Consider the following 15,781-nt stretch of genomic DNA (forward strand, 5'->3'; position numbering starts at 1 on the left):
CCAAAGTATGGATTTTGCTTCATACTTCAGAAAGTTCAGTTGCCAGATCTGCCTTGGAACTTGGTGCAGGAGGATATAGTGGGATTCTGCATCTTCATACACAGGCTTTGAGAGATTGTGTGGTCCTTGTTCTGTACCAACTCTCATACGTGTCTATCTCTGATTGAGCAAGATAGATTTGCTTTGCTTTTGCTTTTGCTTTTCACCTACTGTACTGTTCATAAAGTAGGCCTGTGCTGAGCTGAACATTCTGATCATCAGAATGTTCCATTTGTTTCACTTATGATGATTTGTAAGACTACCATTTGATGTAATCAAATCCTAATAGTGAAACACAATGAAGAGCAGTAAATATAACATCTAGGATGATATTCCCTTGTGGAATATTCCTAGGACTTTAATGTTCATAGTCTTAAATGAACATAAAGTATCCTTTTTGACATAATCCTTGTATATGCCTTTATTGCTTGATTGATCCATGCAAAAGTACTTCTCTTGACATTTATTTATGTCACATGTGTCTTGCATGACCTTGATCCATGTTCTTGAGATTCTGGGCTTGTGTAGAAGCAACCTTCTGATCTCTTGTGCGAACATTCTGATCTCTGAGCAACATTCTGATCTAACTTTCTGATCTCAGTGTTAGATCTTAAATTCAAATGTCCTTTGATTTCTTGATTCTTGGTATGATTTAAGCCTTGTTCCTGTCTTAGTAAAACACTCAAGAGCACAAGTTAAATACCAAGGAAATAATCAAAGTCCATTAATTCTTTAATCATATTGGTTTATTATCTTTAAAATTATTTAGGGATTTTGCCTCAACAACTAAGATTTGAAGAGAGGCTCCTGCTGTATCCCATCTTTTATTTGCGGACGATTGCTTCCTGTTTTTCAAAGCAGAGGAAAGTGAAGCACAGGTTATGAAAGACATTTTACCAACTTATGAAAAGGCGTCCGGACAAGCAATTAGTTTACCAAAATCTGAAATCTTTTGCAGTCGTAATGTGTCGGAGCCTTTGAGAAATAACCTTGCTGCTATTTTAGGTGTTCAGGCCGTTCTAGGTACCGGTAAGTATTTAGGACTACCCTCAATGATTGGAAGAAACAGAAATTCTACCTTTGTGTACATTAAGGATCGCGTATGGCAAAAGATCAATTCTTGGAGTAGTAAATGTTTATCTAAAGCAGGTAGGGAAGTAATGATAAAATCTGTCTTGCAAGCAATTCCTTCGTATGTAATGAGTATCTTTCAGCTCCCCGCTACACTTGTTAATACGATTGAAAAAATGATAAACTCCTTCTGGTGGGGACACGGACATACTACTCAAAGAGGAATAAATTGGTTAAGGTGGGAAAAATTATCTGTACACAAAAACCATGGAGGCATGGGGTTTAAGGACCTTACGGCTTTTAACCTTGCGATGTTGGGCAAACAAGAATGGAAATTTTTGGCGGAACCAGACTCCCTTGTTTCCCGGATGTTTAAAGCTCGATATTTCCCTAACAATTCTTTTCTCACTGCTGCTGTTGGACATAATCCCAGCTATGTCTGGCGTAGCATTCACCGTGCTCGTTTCATTGTCCGAGGAGGTGCACAATGGAGTATTGGTGCGGGTGACACTATTCGTATTTTGGGAGAACCATGGATCCTAAATGGGGAATGTATTGATGCAAATATTGAGGGAGCACAGTTTGTTCGTGCGATGTCTATTAAAAATCTGATGATGCCTAATGACAAGAGATGGAATGAGAATACTGTCAGGAAGGTTTTTAGTGCTGAATTAGCGAATAAAATTCTGAGCACACCCCTTGTTGCTCATGTGCAATCTGACCGTCTGGTTTGGAAAGCTGAAAGGAATGGGAAATATTCAGTTAAGAGTGCTTACCGTTTGTGTGTAAAGGAACTCATTGATACTTCACATCTTCGTTGTCCCGGTAAGTGGTCAAGCATTTGGAAACTTAAAGTACCCACCAAGGTTCAGAATTTGATTTGGAGAGTCTGCAGAAGGTGTTTACCAACGCGAATTCGACTCCATGATAAAGGAGTACAGTGTCCTACGAATTGTGTGAGCTATGAATCCACTCATGAGGATATGGCACACTTATTCTTTGCGTGCCCTTTTGCTATACAAGTATGGAACTTGTCGGGGCTTTGGATTGATGTTAGTGCTGCAAACTTGAGTGCAAATTCTGATATAGGCACTGTGTTTACATTACTTGATACGCTTACGGCAGAACAGAAAGTGATTTTTGCTGCTACGGTGTGGAGCCTTTGGAAACACCGAAATTTAAAGATTTGGGAGGATGTAGCGGAAGTGGCAGCAGCTGTTGTTGACCATGCGCGTGTGCTGCTTTCTGAATGGCAGATTGCTAACTCTAGAACACTAGTTGATAGCCGCGCTACTGTAGCAGCACCAAACACGCAGCTGCATTCTCAATCTGCAGATGCTGATTCCGCAGCTGATGCCTTCGCAGTGTGGCAGAAACCAACTTCTGGTCGGTACAAGTGTAATGTCGATGCCGCATTTTCTTCAACAAACAACCGTACGGGCATTGGTATCTGTATTCGTGATGAGGAAGGGGCTTTCGTTTTGGCAAAAATGACAAGCTTCCCTTGTCTGCATCAGGTTACGGTTGGTGAAGCCATGGGCTTATTTGAAGCTCTCCAATGGCTTAGTGATATGTTGTTGGATAATATCGACTTTGAGCTTGATTCTAAAATTACTTGTGATGCATTCCACTCCCGTAGAGATGATGTCTCTGAGTTCGGACATGTAATTGAAGTAGATAAAATAGTCACAAGAAAGGGGGGTTTGAATTGTGACCCTTTAAAAATTATCCTGAAACTTAAAGGTTATTCTCAAGTAGTTTACTTGGAATGGTTAAGTTAACTTTCTGAACTCAGAACGTTCTGAAGTTCATACACAGAAACTGATTAATAAAGTAAATGTGTTGGTGTGTGTTGTGTATACTGAAATTAAAGAGTATAAGGAAGAAAGAAAGAACACACAGAGATTTATAGAGGTTCACCCAATGTGGGCTAGTCCTCTCCTCACAATCTTGTGAGAGTTTCCACTATGATGCTTGAGATAACCTCTCAAGTCCTGCACCTTACAATCTTTGTTCACCTGAACAATTACAATCCTGTATTCTCTAAGCCTCAGCAGGCTTGCACCTTCTTGCTAAGTTACCCACTTAGACTTTTACAACCTTTGCTCAAACTAACACTTTAGTACCCCTAAAGCTAGATGAGACTTAGTTACAATTTGTATGGAAGTTGAATGTTTGTGAATCAAACAGAGGAGGAAGAAGAGAGAGGAGTTATCTTAGAGATAACAAAGAGTATTGATTTGCACTAAGTAATGAAAGCCTTAGAGATTGATCAATTTCAGTTTGCAAGAGCTTCAAACAAAATCAAAGTTGTTTTCTTGTATGCTTTGCAATGGTGCAAGTAATGCTGAGCCTTTGAACTGTATTTATAGAGTCCTTGGGCTCAAATAGCCGTTGTGGGGTGTCCAATGGTGTTATGCCATGTGTCCTGGGTCCCACAAGCTTTTACTTGAAATTCTGGGCAAACATTCTGATCTCTGATGAACTTCAGAATGTTGTTGCGTTCATGATGATCTTCATCTGGGTTCATCATGTTCTTCATCTGGGTTCATCATATATGAATGAACATATGAAGTTCTGGGCGTGTCATATGCTTTTCATATGAATTTCTGGGCAATAACCAAAGTATGGACTTTGCTTCATACTTCAGAAAGTTCAGTTGCCAGATCTGCCTTGGAACTTGGTGCAGGAGGATATAGTGGGATTCTGCATCTTCATACACAGGCTTTGAGAGATTGTGTGGTCCTTGTTCTGTACCAACTCTCATACGTGTCTATCTCTGATTGAGCAAGATAGATTTGCTTTGCTTTTGCTTTTGCTTTTCACCTACTGTACTGTTCATAAAGTAGGCCTGTGCTGAGCTGAACATTCTGATCATCAGAATGTTCCATTTGTTTCACTTAGGATGATTTGTAAGACTACCATTTGATGTAATCAAATCCTAATAGTGAAACACAATGAAGAGCAGTAAATATAACATCTAGGATGATATTCCCTTGTGGAATATTCCTAGGACTTTAATGTTCATAGTCTTAAATGAACATAAAGTATCCTTTTTGACATAATCCTTGTATATGCCTTTATTGCTTGATTGATCCATGCAAAAGTACTTCTCTTGACATTTATTTATGTCACATGTGTCTTGCATGACCTTGATCCATGTTCTTGAGATTCTGGGCTTGTGTAGAAGCAACCTTCTGATCTCTTGTGCGAACATTCTGATCTCTGAGCAACATTCTGATCTAACTTTCTGATCTCAGTGTTAGATCTTGAATTCAAATGTCCTTTGATTTCTTGATTCTTGGTATGATTTAAGCCTTGTTCCTGTCTTAGTAAAACACTCAAGAGCACAAGTTAAATACCAAGGAAATAATCAAAGTCCATTAATTCTTTAATCATATTGGTTTATTATCTTTAAAATTATTTAGGGATTTTGCCTCAACAATCTCCCCCTTTTTGAAGATGATAAACCTATGATTTAGGATTAAGGATTTTGATTATATATATGAAGAACAACAGAGCTTGAAAATTTATTTTAATGCTCCCCCTCATTTTTATAATCCATTATGCAGAGTTTTTAAGAACTTTAAAAAGCTCCCCCTCAATTTCATAATTCATTGCATAAAATAAAAAATATGCAGATTTGAACCAAACTCAATATCATTCATTAATGTAAAGCATGAAGTACAATTACATGAATATATGGTTCAAAAACAAAAAGAAATTCAAAGCATGTGATCAGACAAAAAGTGAAGTTTCTAACTCCAATAACTAGTGATCACTAGACCTACTTAGGGCCTAAAACTAAGAAAAACTTAAGACTTAAATTAAATCCTAAAGCTTCTCCCCCTTTAGTCATCTGCAAAAAGGATAGGGAGGACAATACAGAAAGATTCAGGGAGTAGAATCCCCAGAATCAGAGGATGGTTCAGACTCAAACACAGATGGATCATCAAAAACTGGTGGATCAATGGCCAGACCAGGAGCATGGACTTTGACAGTCCAATCAGCCAAAGCACAGACAATTTTGTGTGTCTTGGTGGAGACCCTGAGTGCCCTTGAGGCTAACTTCTCAGCCCTTGAAGGCTTGGCAGGTGCAGCAGGTGGAACAGCATCAGAAGCTTCAGCCTTCTCTTTGTTGGCAGACACAAAGGTATTGAGGGAGTCAAAAAGAGCAGCCTTATTAGGAAGCTTGCTTGTGGTGGTAGTTTTCATTGGTGGTGGTGGTGGAGTGTATGAGGGAATGGTGTCTGGAGTTGGAAGGTTAGAAACCAAAAAGTTGCTTGTACCAGCAACAGATCCCATTGTGGAGGATGAGAGGTTAACATTCTGACCAGTTTGAGCCATGAGCTGTACCTCAACAGAGGGCAAAGATCCTGAGGCCATAGGCACTGGATCTGTCGACAGCTGGCTAACTTGAGCAAGAAGAGGCTCATTTGATGCATTCAAACCAGCAGAGACTTGAACATTCTGACTGACTGGAACATCTTCAGCAGGAATTTCAACATTCTGAGCTTCAGAGATTTCAACATTCTGACCTGCAGCTGGTTCCTGAACATGTTGAGTGGTGTCCTGACCATCTTGGAACACATCATTGTTGAAGTCAGTGTTGACATCTTCAATGTTGAGATCAAATCCAGTTGTGAACTCCATTTGTTCAACTTGAATATCTTTCTCCATGGACATGTTTGAAGCTAAAATTTCTGCCACTTCCTGAGTATCTTCATCAACATTCTGAGCTATCTTCTCAGTATTTTCTTCAACTCTTTGATTTGGATCAACAGAGTTTTCCTTACCAGCCATCTGAGATATACCTTCATGAATCTCAGTTGCTTGCTTAACATTCTCAGCTTCCCTTTGAAGAGATGCATCATCATCCTTCTGAGCATCATCTTCAATCATTGATTCACCAATCAAGGCCTTGAACTGAGAGCTTCCTTCTTGAACAATCTCCTTTGCAAGTTGAGAAACTTGAGAAAACAACTCCAAAGCTGGTGGAGAGGGAGGTCTGACTTCTGCATTCTTAGGAGATTCATCTCTGATATCTTCTACCTTTCTTTTCTTCCTGGTTTTCTGAACATTCTGATTAGAAGTCCTTTTAGAAGATCCAGAAGTGCCTGAGGTTGTGAAGGAAGGCATATTTGAGGTGGTGATGCGTAGTTGACCTAAAGTCTTTGATGTGAACTTCATGAAGTCAAGCTTGCGTGGTTCTCCCTCAAGTGGCACTTTTGCCTTCTGAAATATAGGTGTAAGGTGCATTGCATAGGGCAATCCAGCCACAGTTTGTTTCATTGCCAGACATGAGTCAATCATGTGTTGAATGATGAGAAAGCAAAGGTTAATTTTGGTTTTGCTTATGAGATGGTGGATGATGCATAGGTCCATGTCAGAGACAACATCAAAAGATCCACATTTTGGTATTAGAGTGTGCCTAATCATGTTGTGAAGGATTTTTGGGACATCTACTAGATTTGTGGAGTTAAAGGTGAGATTTTCTTTGGTGTAATTGGCTATGAGTTGAGTTTTGCTAACTCTGAGGTCATCAAACCAAGAACAAGAAAATAGTTTGTTACCTTCATTTGGAATTTTCAAGGCTTCAGAGAGGAAATCCTGAGTGATAGTGATCTGTACTCCTTTTACAGAAGAGATGAGAAAGTTCTCATTTTCCCTTTTGTTCTGCTTCACAATCAAGTTAATGTAGAACTCTCTAACCAAACCTTCATAGGTGTGCTCTTGTAGAGACACAAAGTTAGTCCAGCCTTGTGGATCTGTGAATTTCTTCAGATCCCAACCTTTTGTCTTTAAGCTATCAAACTCAAAACACTTAGTTCTGCTCATTGGTCTGAGGGCAATCTTCTCTGCTCTCTGAGCTTTTAGAACAGCAGCAACTCTAGCAATGTCTTTTCCTTTGCCATGCTTTTTAGGAGAAATTTTCTCCTCTTCTTCAGGAGTCTTTTCTTCAGACTCTTCCTCATCATTCTCATCATCATCTTCCTGAGATGATGAACTTCCTTTTGATGGAGAGGGAGTGGCAACTTTCTTTCCTTTCTTTGAGTGTACTCTCATGGATTTCACTATTTCAGAGAGAGTTTGCTCAGAGTCTTCTTCCAATTTTTCTTCCTTTTCAGGAATTTCCATTTCTTCTTCTGGATCCTCTTCAGAATCTTCTTCTCTTTCATCATCACTTGATTCTGTCTTCTTCTCTTCGTCAGAGACAAGATTCACATGTGAGACCTTAGGTTCCTTTGATGAATGCTTCATCCTAGATGATCTTCTAGTAGGAATAGGTCTGGGTTTGGTGATGGGTTTCTTAGAGGCTTTTGATTTTGAGGATTTGGGTGGATCAAAAGCAGGATAGACCACATCTGGAAGAACAGTGTGAACAGGGGTTTCACTTAGTGGTTGTTGATCAGAGGATTGACCAGCAGCAGCGTTTGGTGGTGGTGATTGAGAACGTTCCACTTGTGGAACTTCATTATCAGAGAGTTTTGAAGTGGTTTTTGTTCTTGCCATTTTCTTCGTAAGCGAGAGAGAGAAACAGAGGGTTTGTGAGTTTTGAGAGTGAGAAGAAAGAAGTTTTGGATTGAGATAGTTGTGAAATAATCAGAGGTGGTTACTGATTATATAGACCAAACGTGCAGAAGGAAAAGAAAGAGAGAAAGGAAATGATGGCAGTTTTGCATTGGAAAAGATGAAACTGCAGAAAAGTAACGGTCAGAGGAGAGAGAGAAAAAAGTAGCCGTTTGTGGGAAATGGAAGGGATTAGTTGATTTGATAGTTCAGGTTTTACATGGTGGTTAAACCTTAAACTCATCTTCTTATAACCAAACATTAAATGCTTGAGATTATAAAAGGATTTTTGGAGAAAGTCAACACAGAATCTTACGCATGAGATAGTTGACCCAGAAATCAAGTTTTGAATATAACTAAGTTTTGTGGACATCCTGAAAGGATGAAACTCAGATGAAAAAACTTGTGAATGTTGATTGAATGAATGTTAGGATGAACATTCTGATCATATGAACATTCTGACCTGATGAACATTCTGAACTCAAGAACATTCTGAGCTTAGGAACATTCTGAACTCAGGAACATTCTGATGAATGTTCTGATTATGATAGATCTATCTGATTTGCATCAGATGACATCAAGGGGTTTAGTCTAAGGCCCTTAGTGATCTGTAATCAATCTTTATTGGGATTTTTCATGATTGACAATTTTTCTTTAAGAAAATTGAATCTATCCTCAACAAGGGGTTTTGTGAAAATGTCAGCTAGTTGATTTTCAGTATCAACAAAGCTTAATGCAATATTCTTTTTCTGAACATGGTCTCTAATGAAATGATGCTTTATTTCAATATGTTTAGACCTAGAATGCTGAATAGGATTCTTAGAAAGATTAATTGCACTTGTATTATCACAAAAAATAGGAACACTTGTGTACCTTAATGAGTAATCTTCCAACTGATTTCTTACCCATAAAATTTGAGAGCAACAACTAGCTGCAGATACATACTCAGCTTCAGTTGTGGAGAGAGCAATGGTGTTTTGCTTTCTGCAAGACCATCCAATCAATGCTTGTCCCAAGAATTGACATGATCCACTTGTACTCTTCCTCTCAACTTTGTCTCCAGCATAGTCAGCATCACAATATGCTACAAGATCAAAACTAGAACCTTTTCTATACCAAAGGCCAAGATCAGTAGTACCTACTAGATATCTAAAAATCCTTTTAACTGCAGTTAAATGGGATTCTTTTGCACAAGTTTGAAATCTAGCACATAAACCTACTGCAAACATAATGTCACGTCTGCTAGCAGTCAAATATAATAATGAGCCTATCATGCCTCTATATTCTTTTTCAGAAATAGATTTTCCACTCTCATCCTTATCTAAACTTGAAGATGGATGCATAGGGGTGACCATGATTTTTGCCTCATTCATTTTATATTTCTTAAGAATGTCTTTGACATATTTTTCTTGACTTATGAAAATTCCATTTGGATGTTGTTTGATTTGTAAACCAAGGAAGAAACCAAGTTCACCCATCATGCTCATCTCAAATTCACTTTGCATAAGGTTGGAAAATTCTTCACACATTTTCATTTTGGTGGCACCAAAAATAATATCATCCACATAAACTTGAACAATAAGTAAGTCAGAGTCATGTGTTTTTCTAAAAAGTGTGGTATCAATTTTTCCTCTTGAAAAACCATTTTCAATTAAAAATGTGCTAAGTCTGTCATACCAAGCTCTAGGAGCTTGTTTAAGACCATAGAGTGCTTTAGTGAGTTTGAAAACATGATCTGGTTTTTCTTTACTTATGAAACCAGGAGGTTGACTTACATAAACTTCCTCATTTAGAAAACCATTTAAAAATGCACTTTTAACATCCATTTGAAAAAGTTTAATGCTTTTATGTGCAGCATATGCAAGGAGAATTCTGATGGCTTCTAACCTTGCCACTGGTGCAAAGGTCTCATCATAGTCAATACCTTCTTGTTGGTTGTAACCTTGAGCAACTAACCTTGCTTTGTTTCTGACAACCTTACCATTTTCATCAAGCTTGTTTCTGAAAACCCATCTTGTTCCAATGATGGTTTTCTCTTGATTATTTGGAACCAGGTTCCAAACTTTGTTCCTTTCAAACTGAGAAAGTTCCTCCTTCATGGCCTCAATCCAGGAATCATCAATAATAGCTTCATTGATTGACTTGGGTTCCATTTGAGAGATCATTGCCATGTTGGTATCTTGAAAGGACAATCTGGTTCTTACACCATCAGTTGTGCTTCCAATGATTTGATCTACAGGATGGTCTCCTACCATTCTCCAACTTCTTGGTGGAGTTTGGAAGGTTTGATCCTGAACATTCTGATCATCTTCTTTCTCAACTGAAGTGTCAATGTTCTGACTGGGAACATTCTGAAGTGTTGGCACTTCTGTGTCTTCACTTTCTTTTGGTTGAGAATGTTCATCATATTCATCAAATATGACATGCATACTAATTTCAACTGTCTGGGTTTTTAGATTGTACACTCTATAACCTTTAGAAGTTGTAGAGTATCCTAAAAAGATAGCTTTATCTGATTTAGGATCAAACTTACCCAATTTTTCTTTATTGTTCAGAATGTAGCAATAACAGCCAAATATGTGAAAATAAGATATGCTAGGTTTAATGTTTTTCCAGAGTTCATATGGAGTTTTATTAAGAACTTTTCTTATTGAAACTCTATTCAAAATGTAGCAAGATGTGTTAATGGCTTCTGCCCAAAAATAATCTTCAACATTTGATTCATTTAACATTGTTCTAGCCATTTCTTGTAAAGTCCTATTTTTTCTTTCAACAACTCCATTTTGTTGTGGAGTTCTTGCACAAGAAAAATTATGTTTAATACCATTTTCATCAAAGAATGTTTTGAAAGATGCATTTTCAAATTCTCCTCCATGATCACTCCTTACTGTAATGATATTAGAACCTTTTTCATTTTGAACTCTTTTACAAAAGTGTTGAAATGCTTCAAAAGATTCATCTTTGTGTTTTAAAAACAGCACCCATGTAAATCTGGAAAAATCATCAACAATAACAAACCCATATCTTTTGCCTGTTAGACTAGCAGTTTGAACTGGACCAAATAGATCAATGTGAAGAAGTTCTAAAGGTTTCTGAGTTGAAACAAACTCAATGGTTTTAAAACTACTTTTCACTTGTTTACCTTTGACACATGCTTCACAGATCTTATCCTTGTCAAAGCTAATCTTAGGCAAACCTCTAACTAGATCAAGTTGAGAAAGTTTAGCAATGGTTTTCATGCTTATATGACCAGCCCTTTTGTGCCAAATCCATTTGTCCTTTTCAAGGGACATGAAACAGGATTCTGCAGGCATATCATTTAGTTCTAAGACATACAAGTTCTTTCTTCTTGATCCAGTGAAAAACAGTTTGTTAGAGGAGGTTTGTCTTATTTCACATATGTTAGGTTTAAAGATCACTTCAAATCCACTATCACACAATTGACTTATGCTAAGTAGATTGTGTTTTAAACCTTCTACATACTGAACTTTTTCTATCTTAGCAGAGTTAGGTTTACCTATAGTACCTTTACCTCTGATCTTACCTTTGTCATTGTTTCCAAATGTCACCAGTCCTCCATCCTTCTTTTCAAAGGTCAGAAAACAGTTCCTGTCACCTGTCATGTGCCTAGAACAACCACTATCCAAGTACCATGGCTTTGTTCTAGCACCCTGAGGCAGGACCTACATTTGACAAGATAAAAATTTTAGGTACCCATGTAATGTTGGGTCCTTGAGGGTTAGTTCTTCTAAGAGATCCTTCCTTATTGTAACATTCTGTCTTGTGTGATCAGATTTGTTACAGTAGGAGCATGACTTCTTAGCTTTCTCAGCCTTTTGTGAACTTTCTGATCTATTGAGATGAGAACGTTCTGAACTAAGATTAATTTTATTTTCTTTGATAAGTTTTTTCTTGACATGGCATATTTTTTCATCATGTCCATACCTATCACAAAAATAACATTTAGTTCTTGGTTTAGTTTTAGGTACAAAACTTTCAATGATTTTGTGTGGATCCTTAAAGCCTAAGCCAGATTTTTTTTGCACTTTCATTTTGAGATCCTAAGATATTTTGAAATGTTTCTGTAGATTTTATAAAACCTGTAAGATCATTTTTCAAAGTTTCAACTTCCTTTTTCAAAAGTGTGTTTTCCTTTTTCATCTCAGAAGGTATAGAAATAATGCCTTTTTGTTTCTTGTTTAACTCTTTTTGTTTTTCTGACATTTCAAAATGGGAATCTTGCAAAATCTGTATGGTTTTTCTAGATTCATCATATTTGTTTTGAAGTGTTTCTTTTTCTGCTTTTATTTCAGAAAGTTCCTTGATTAAAGAATGACATCTATTAGTTAAGAAGTTTGAGTCATATAAGAGACTATCTATTTTACTTTCAAGATCTTTATAAAAAGAATCAGTTTTATAGACAATTACCTCTTCTTCATCATCTGACTGAGCCATCAATCCCATGTTGGCTTCTTCATCTTCTTGAGGTTCTGACTCTTCTAAGTCATCCCAAGTGATCATTGCCTTCTTCTTGAAGGGAGGTTTCCTTTGCACCTTCTTGATGTCAGGGCATTCACTCTTGTAGTGTCCAGTTTTGTTGCAGCCATAACAAGTGACTTGGCTTTTGTCAGCTTCAGTTCTGGTGCTATTGTTGGTGTTTGGAAACTTCTTTCTGATCTGATTTCTTCTCAACATCATTCTTTGAATTCTTTTGGAGATTAGTGCAAGTTCATCTTCAGCTTCTTCTTCATGAACTTCATCTAATTCTTGTGGTTCTTGTACCTCATCATCAGCAACTGATGGGGTTTGCTGAGATGCTTTTAAAGCAAGTGTTTTAACCTTCTTCACTGGTTTGTCTCCTTGAAGTACCACTTCATGAGCTCTCAGTGATCCAATGAGATCTTCCAGGTTCATAGATTTCAAATCTTTGGCCTGAGTGATTGCAGTGACCATAGGTCTCCACACACTTGGAAGACATCTTAATATTTTTCTGATTCTATCATGAGTAGAATATGCCTTTCCAAGAGATCTCATTTCATTTACTATTGTAGTAAATCTAGCATACATCTCATCAATGGTTTCATTTTCACTCATTTCAAAGACTTCAAACTTTCTGACACCTATGTCAATTCTAGTTTCTTTGACATGAGATGTACCCTCATGATGTATTTTCAGAGTATCCCATACCTCTTTAGCATTCTTACATTCATCAACTCTTTCACTTTCTTCCATGGTTAGTGCACATGATAAAAAGAGTCTAGCTTTAGAGTTTAACAATACCTGAGCCTTTTCATCTGTTGACCATGAACTCTTTTCTTTGACAGCTCCTTCTTTGGTTGTTGGGACAAAATCTCCATCTGTGATGACTTGCCACATATCATTGTCTTGAGATCTGAGGAAGAGTTCCATTTTGCCTTTCCAGAAGTAATAGTTTGAGCCATCAAAAAGTGGTGGTCTGTTTGATGATCCTCCTTCAGCTATGTACTTGACTTTAGACATGCTTCCTGAATCTTTTCTCTAACACTTGTTAAAGTGTTCAAACCCTTAGAACCGGGCTCTTGATACCAATTGAAGTAGATAAAATAGTCACAAGAAAGGGGGGGTTTGAATTGTGACCCTTTAAAAATTATCCTGAAACTTAAAGGTTATTCTCAAGTAGTTTACTTGGAATGGTTAAGTTAACTTTCTGAACTCAGAACGTTCTGAAGTTCATACACAGAAACTGATTAATAAAGTAAATGTGTTGGTGTGTGTTGTGTATACTGAAATTAAAGAGTATAAGGAAGAAAGAAAGAACACACAGAGATTTATAGAGGTTCACCCAATGTGGGCTAGTCCTCTCCTCACAATCTTGTGAGAGTTTCCACTATGATGCTTGAGATAACCTCTCAAGTCCTGCACCTTACAATCTTTGTTCACCTGAACAATTACAATCCTGTATTCTCTAAGCCTCAGCAGGCTTGCACCTTCTTGCTAAGTTACCCACTTAGACTTTTACAACCTTTGCTCAAACTAACACTTTAGTACCCCTAAAGCTAGATGAGACTTAGTTACAATTTGTATGGAAGTTGAATGTTTGTGAATCAAACAGAGGAGGAAGAAGAGAGAGGAGTTATCTTAGAGATAACAAAGAGTATTGATTTGCACTAAGTAATGAAAGCCTTAGAGATTGATCAATTTCAGTTTGCAAGAGCTTCAAACAAAATCAAAGTTGTTTTCTTGTATGCTTTGCAATGGTGCAAGTAATGCTGAGCCTTTGAACTGTATTTATAGAGTCCTTGGGCTCAAATAGCCGTTGTGGGGTGTCCAATGGTGTTATGCCATGTGTCCTGGGTCCCACAAGCTTTTACTTGAAATTCTGGGCAAACATTCTGATCTCTGATGAACTTCAGAATGTTGTTGCGTTCATGATGATCTTCATCTGGGTTCATCATGTTCTTCATCTGGGTTCATCATATATGAATGAACATATGAAGTTCTGGGCGTGTCATATGCTTTTCATATGAATTTCTGGGCAATAACCAAAGTATGGACTTTGCTTCATACTTCAGAAAGTTCAGTTGCCAGATCTGCCTTGGAACTTGGTGCAGGAGGATATAGTGGGATTCTGCATCTTCATACACAGGCTTTGAGAGATTGTGTGGTCCTTGTTCTGTACCAACTCTCATACGTGTCTATCTCTGATTGAGCAAGATAGATTTGCTTTGCTTTTGCTTTTGCTTTTCACCTACTGTACTGTTCATAAAGTAGGCCTGTGCTGAGCTGAACATTCTGATCATCAGAATGTTCCATTTGTTTCACTTAGGATGATTTGTAAGACTACCATTTGATGTAATCAAATCCTAATAGTGAAACACAATGAAGAGCAGTAAATATAACATCTAGGATGATATTCCCTTGTGGAATATTCCTAGGACTTTAATGTTCATAGTCTTAAATGAACATAAAGTATCCTTTTTGACATAATCCTTGTATATGCCTTTATTGCTTGATTGATCCATGCAAAAGTACTTCTCTTGACATTTATTTATGTCACATGTGTCTTGCATGACCTTGATCCATGTTCTTGAGATTCTGGGCTTGTGTAGAAGCAACCTTCTGATCTCTTGTGCGAACATTCTGATCTCTGAGCAACATTCTGATCTAACTTTCTGATCTCAGTGTTAGATCTTGAATTAAAATGTCCTTTGATTTCTTGATTCTTGGTATGATTTAAGCCTTGTTCCTGTCTTAGTAAAACACTCAAGAGCACAAGTTAAATACCAAGGAAATAATCAAAGTCCATTAATTCTTTAATCATATTGGTTTATTATCTTTAAAATTATTTAGGGATTTTGCCTCAACAGTAATTGCTTCTTGTAAAGCTCTCTTTTCCGCATTCTTCATCAACTCCAGGGTGGAGTTCACTAGGCGACAAGCAAATGGAGCGGCTCATGCTCTCGCAAGAGAGGCTACATTTCTAGCTAGTCCCATAATTTATTATCATATCCCTTCTTGTATTGAAACAATTATTATAAATCAAAAGTAATGAGTATGTTTACTTCAAAAAAAAAAAGATACGTCGAAGTTGTGTGTTATTTAGACATTAAAGTTGAACAATGTACTTGTCACTTATCCAATTGATTGGTTTGTCATTTTATGTGTATATCATTAACAGTTTAATCATATATTTTGAGTTTTTGAACAATATAACAAAAATTATGAATTTGCAAAAAATGAAATGACATTGAATTTAAAGCTGTAGAATTGTAAAACGAAATTGGAGCAAGATGGATAAAACAAAACGGCAGGGGGTGGCGCCACACTTAGGGTGCGTCTGATGGTCAGGATAGGAAAGATATATCATATCCTGTTTCAATCCTTCGTTTGATGCACCAATAGGATATGATAAATTATTCCTTTAATTTATCCTATCCTATCACTCCTTTGTATTTTCTATCCTGAGTTTGAGCTGGGTTAAAATTAACCTAGTTTGATAAGAGAAATCATAAATTTACCCTCACCCTAATCCTACCTGATTCATCCACAACATCCACTCATCGTCTTCTTCCTATTGCTCATACCATCATTTTCGATTTCAATTCATCCATCATTATTATTG

The 15,781-nt window shown here is 37.3% G+C and overlaps 2 protein-coding genes across 2 annotated transcripts; both read right to left on the minus strand.

Annotated features, from left to right (window-relative positions):
* Positions 1-4,970: 4,970 nt before the first annotated feature.
* LOC146949962 (uncharacterized) lies at positions 4,971-7,743 on the minus strand. The gene has a single exon (XM_085745952.1). The coding sequence runs from the start codon at positions 7,621-7,623 to the stop codon at positions 5,005-5,007; it is 2,619 nt and encodes an 872-aa protein (XP_085602078.1). The 5' UTR covers positions 7,624-7,743; the 3' UTR covers positions 4,971-5,004.
* A 479-nt stretch (positions 7,744-8,222) lies between these two features.
* LOC146949963 (uncharacterized) lies at positions 8,223-14,837 on the minus strand. Its single transcript, XM_085748597.1, has 6 exons — positions 11,727-14,837; positions 11,483-11,625; positions 10,662-11,363; positions 9,568-10,208; positions 8,586-8,664; positions 8,223-8,288 (listed from the first exon to the last, which is right to left on the minus strand). Exons 1-6 carry the CDS (start codon positions 13,177-13,179, stop codon positions 8,223-8,225), a joined length of 3,084 nt encoding a protein of 1,027 aa, XP_085604723.1. The 5' UTR covers positions 13,180-14,837.
* Positions 14,838-15,781: the final 944 nt, after the last annotated feature.

Source organism: Medicago sativa, chromosome 2, assembly GCF_051527215.1.
Source record: "Medicago sativa cultivar Bolivia chromosome 2, Bolivia_mono, whole genome shotgun sequence".
Taxonomy (NCBI): Eukaryota; Viridiplantae; Streptophyta; class Magnoliopsida; order Fabales; family Fabaceae; genus Medicago; species Medicago sativa.

Excerpts from the sequence above, each read along its gene's own strand:
- LOC146949962 (XM_085745952.1), bottom strand. The coding sequence starts at position 7,623 with ATGGCAAGAACAAAAACCACTTCAAAACTCTCTGATAATGAAGTTCCA.
- LOC146949963 (XM_085748597.1), bottom strand. The coding sequence starts at position 13,179 with ATGTCTAAAGTCAAGTACATAGCTGAAGGAGGATCATCAAACAGACCA. Across the intron at positions 10,209-10,661 it reads ATTTTTCCAGATTTACATGG|TTTGATCCTAAATCAGATAA; the intron begins GTGCTGTTTTTA and ends AAATTGGGTAAG. Across the intron at positions 8,289-8,585 it reads GTTGCTCTCAAATTTTATGG|ATCACTAAGGGCCTTAGACT; the intron begins GTAAGAAATCAG and ends GATTGATTACAG.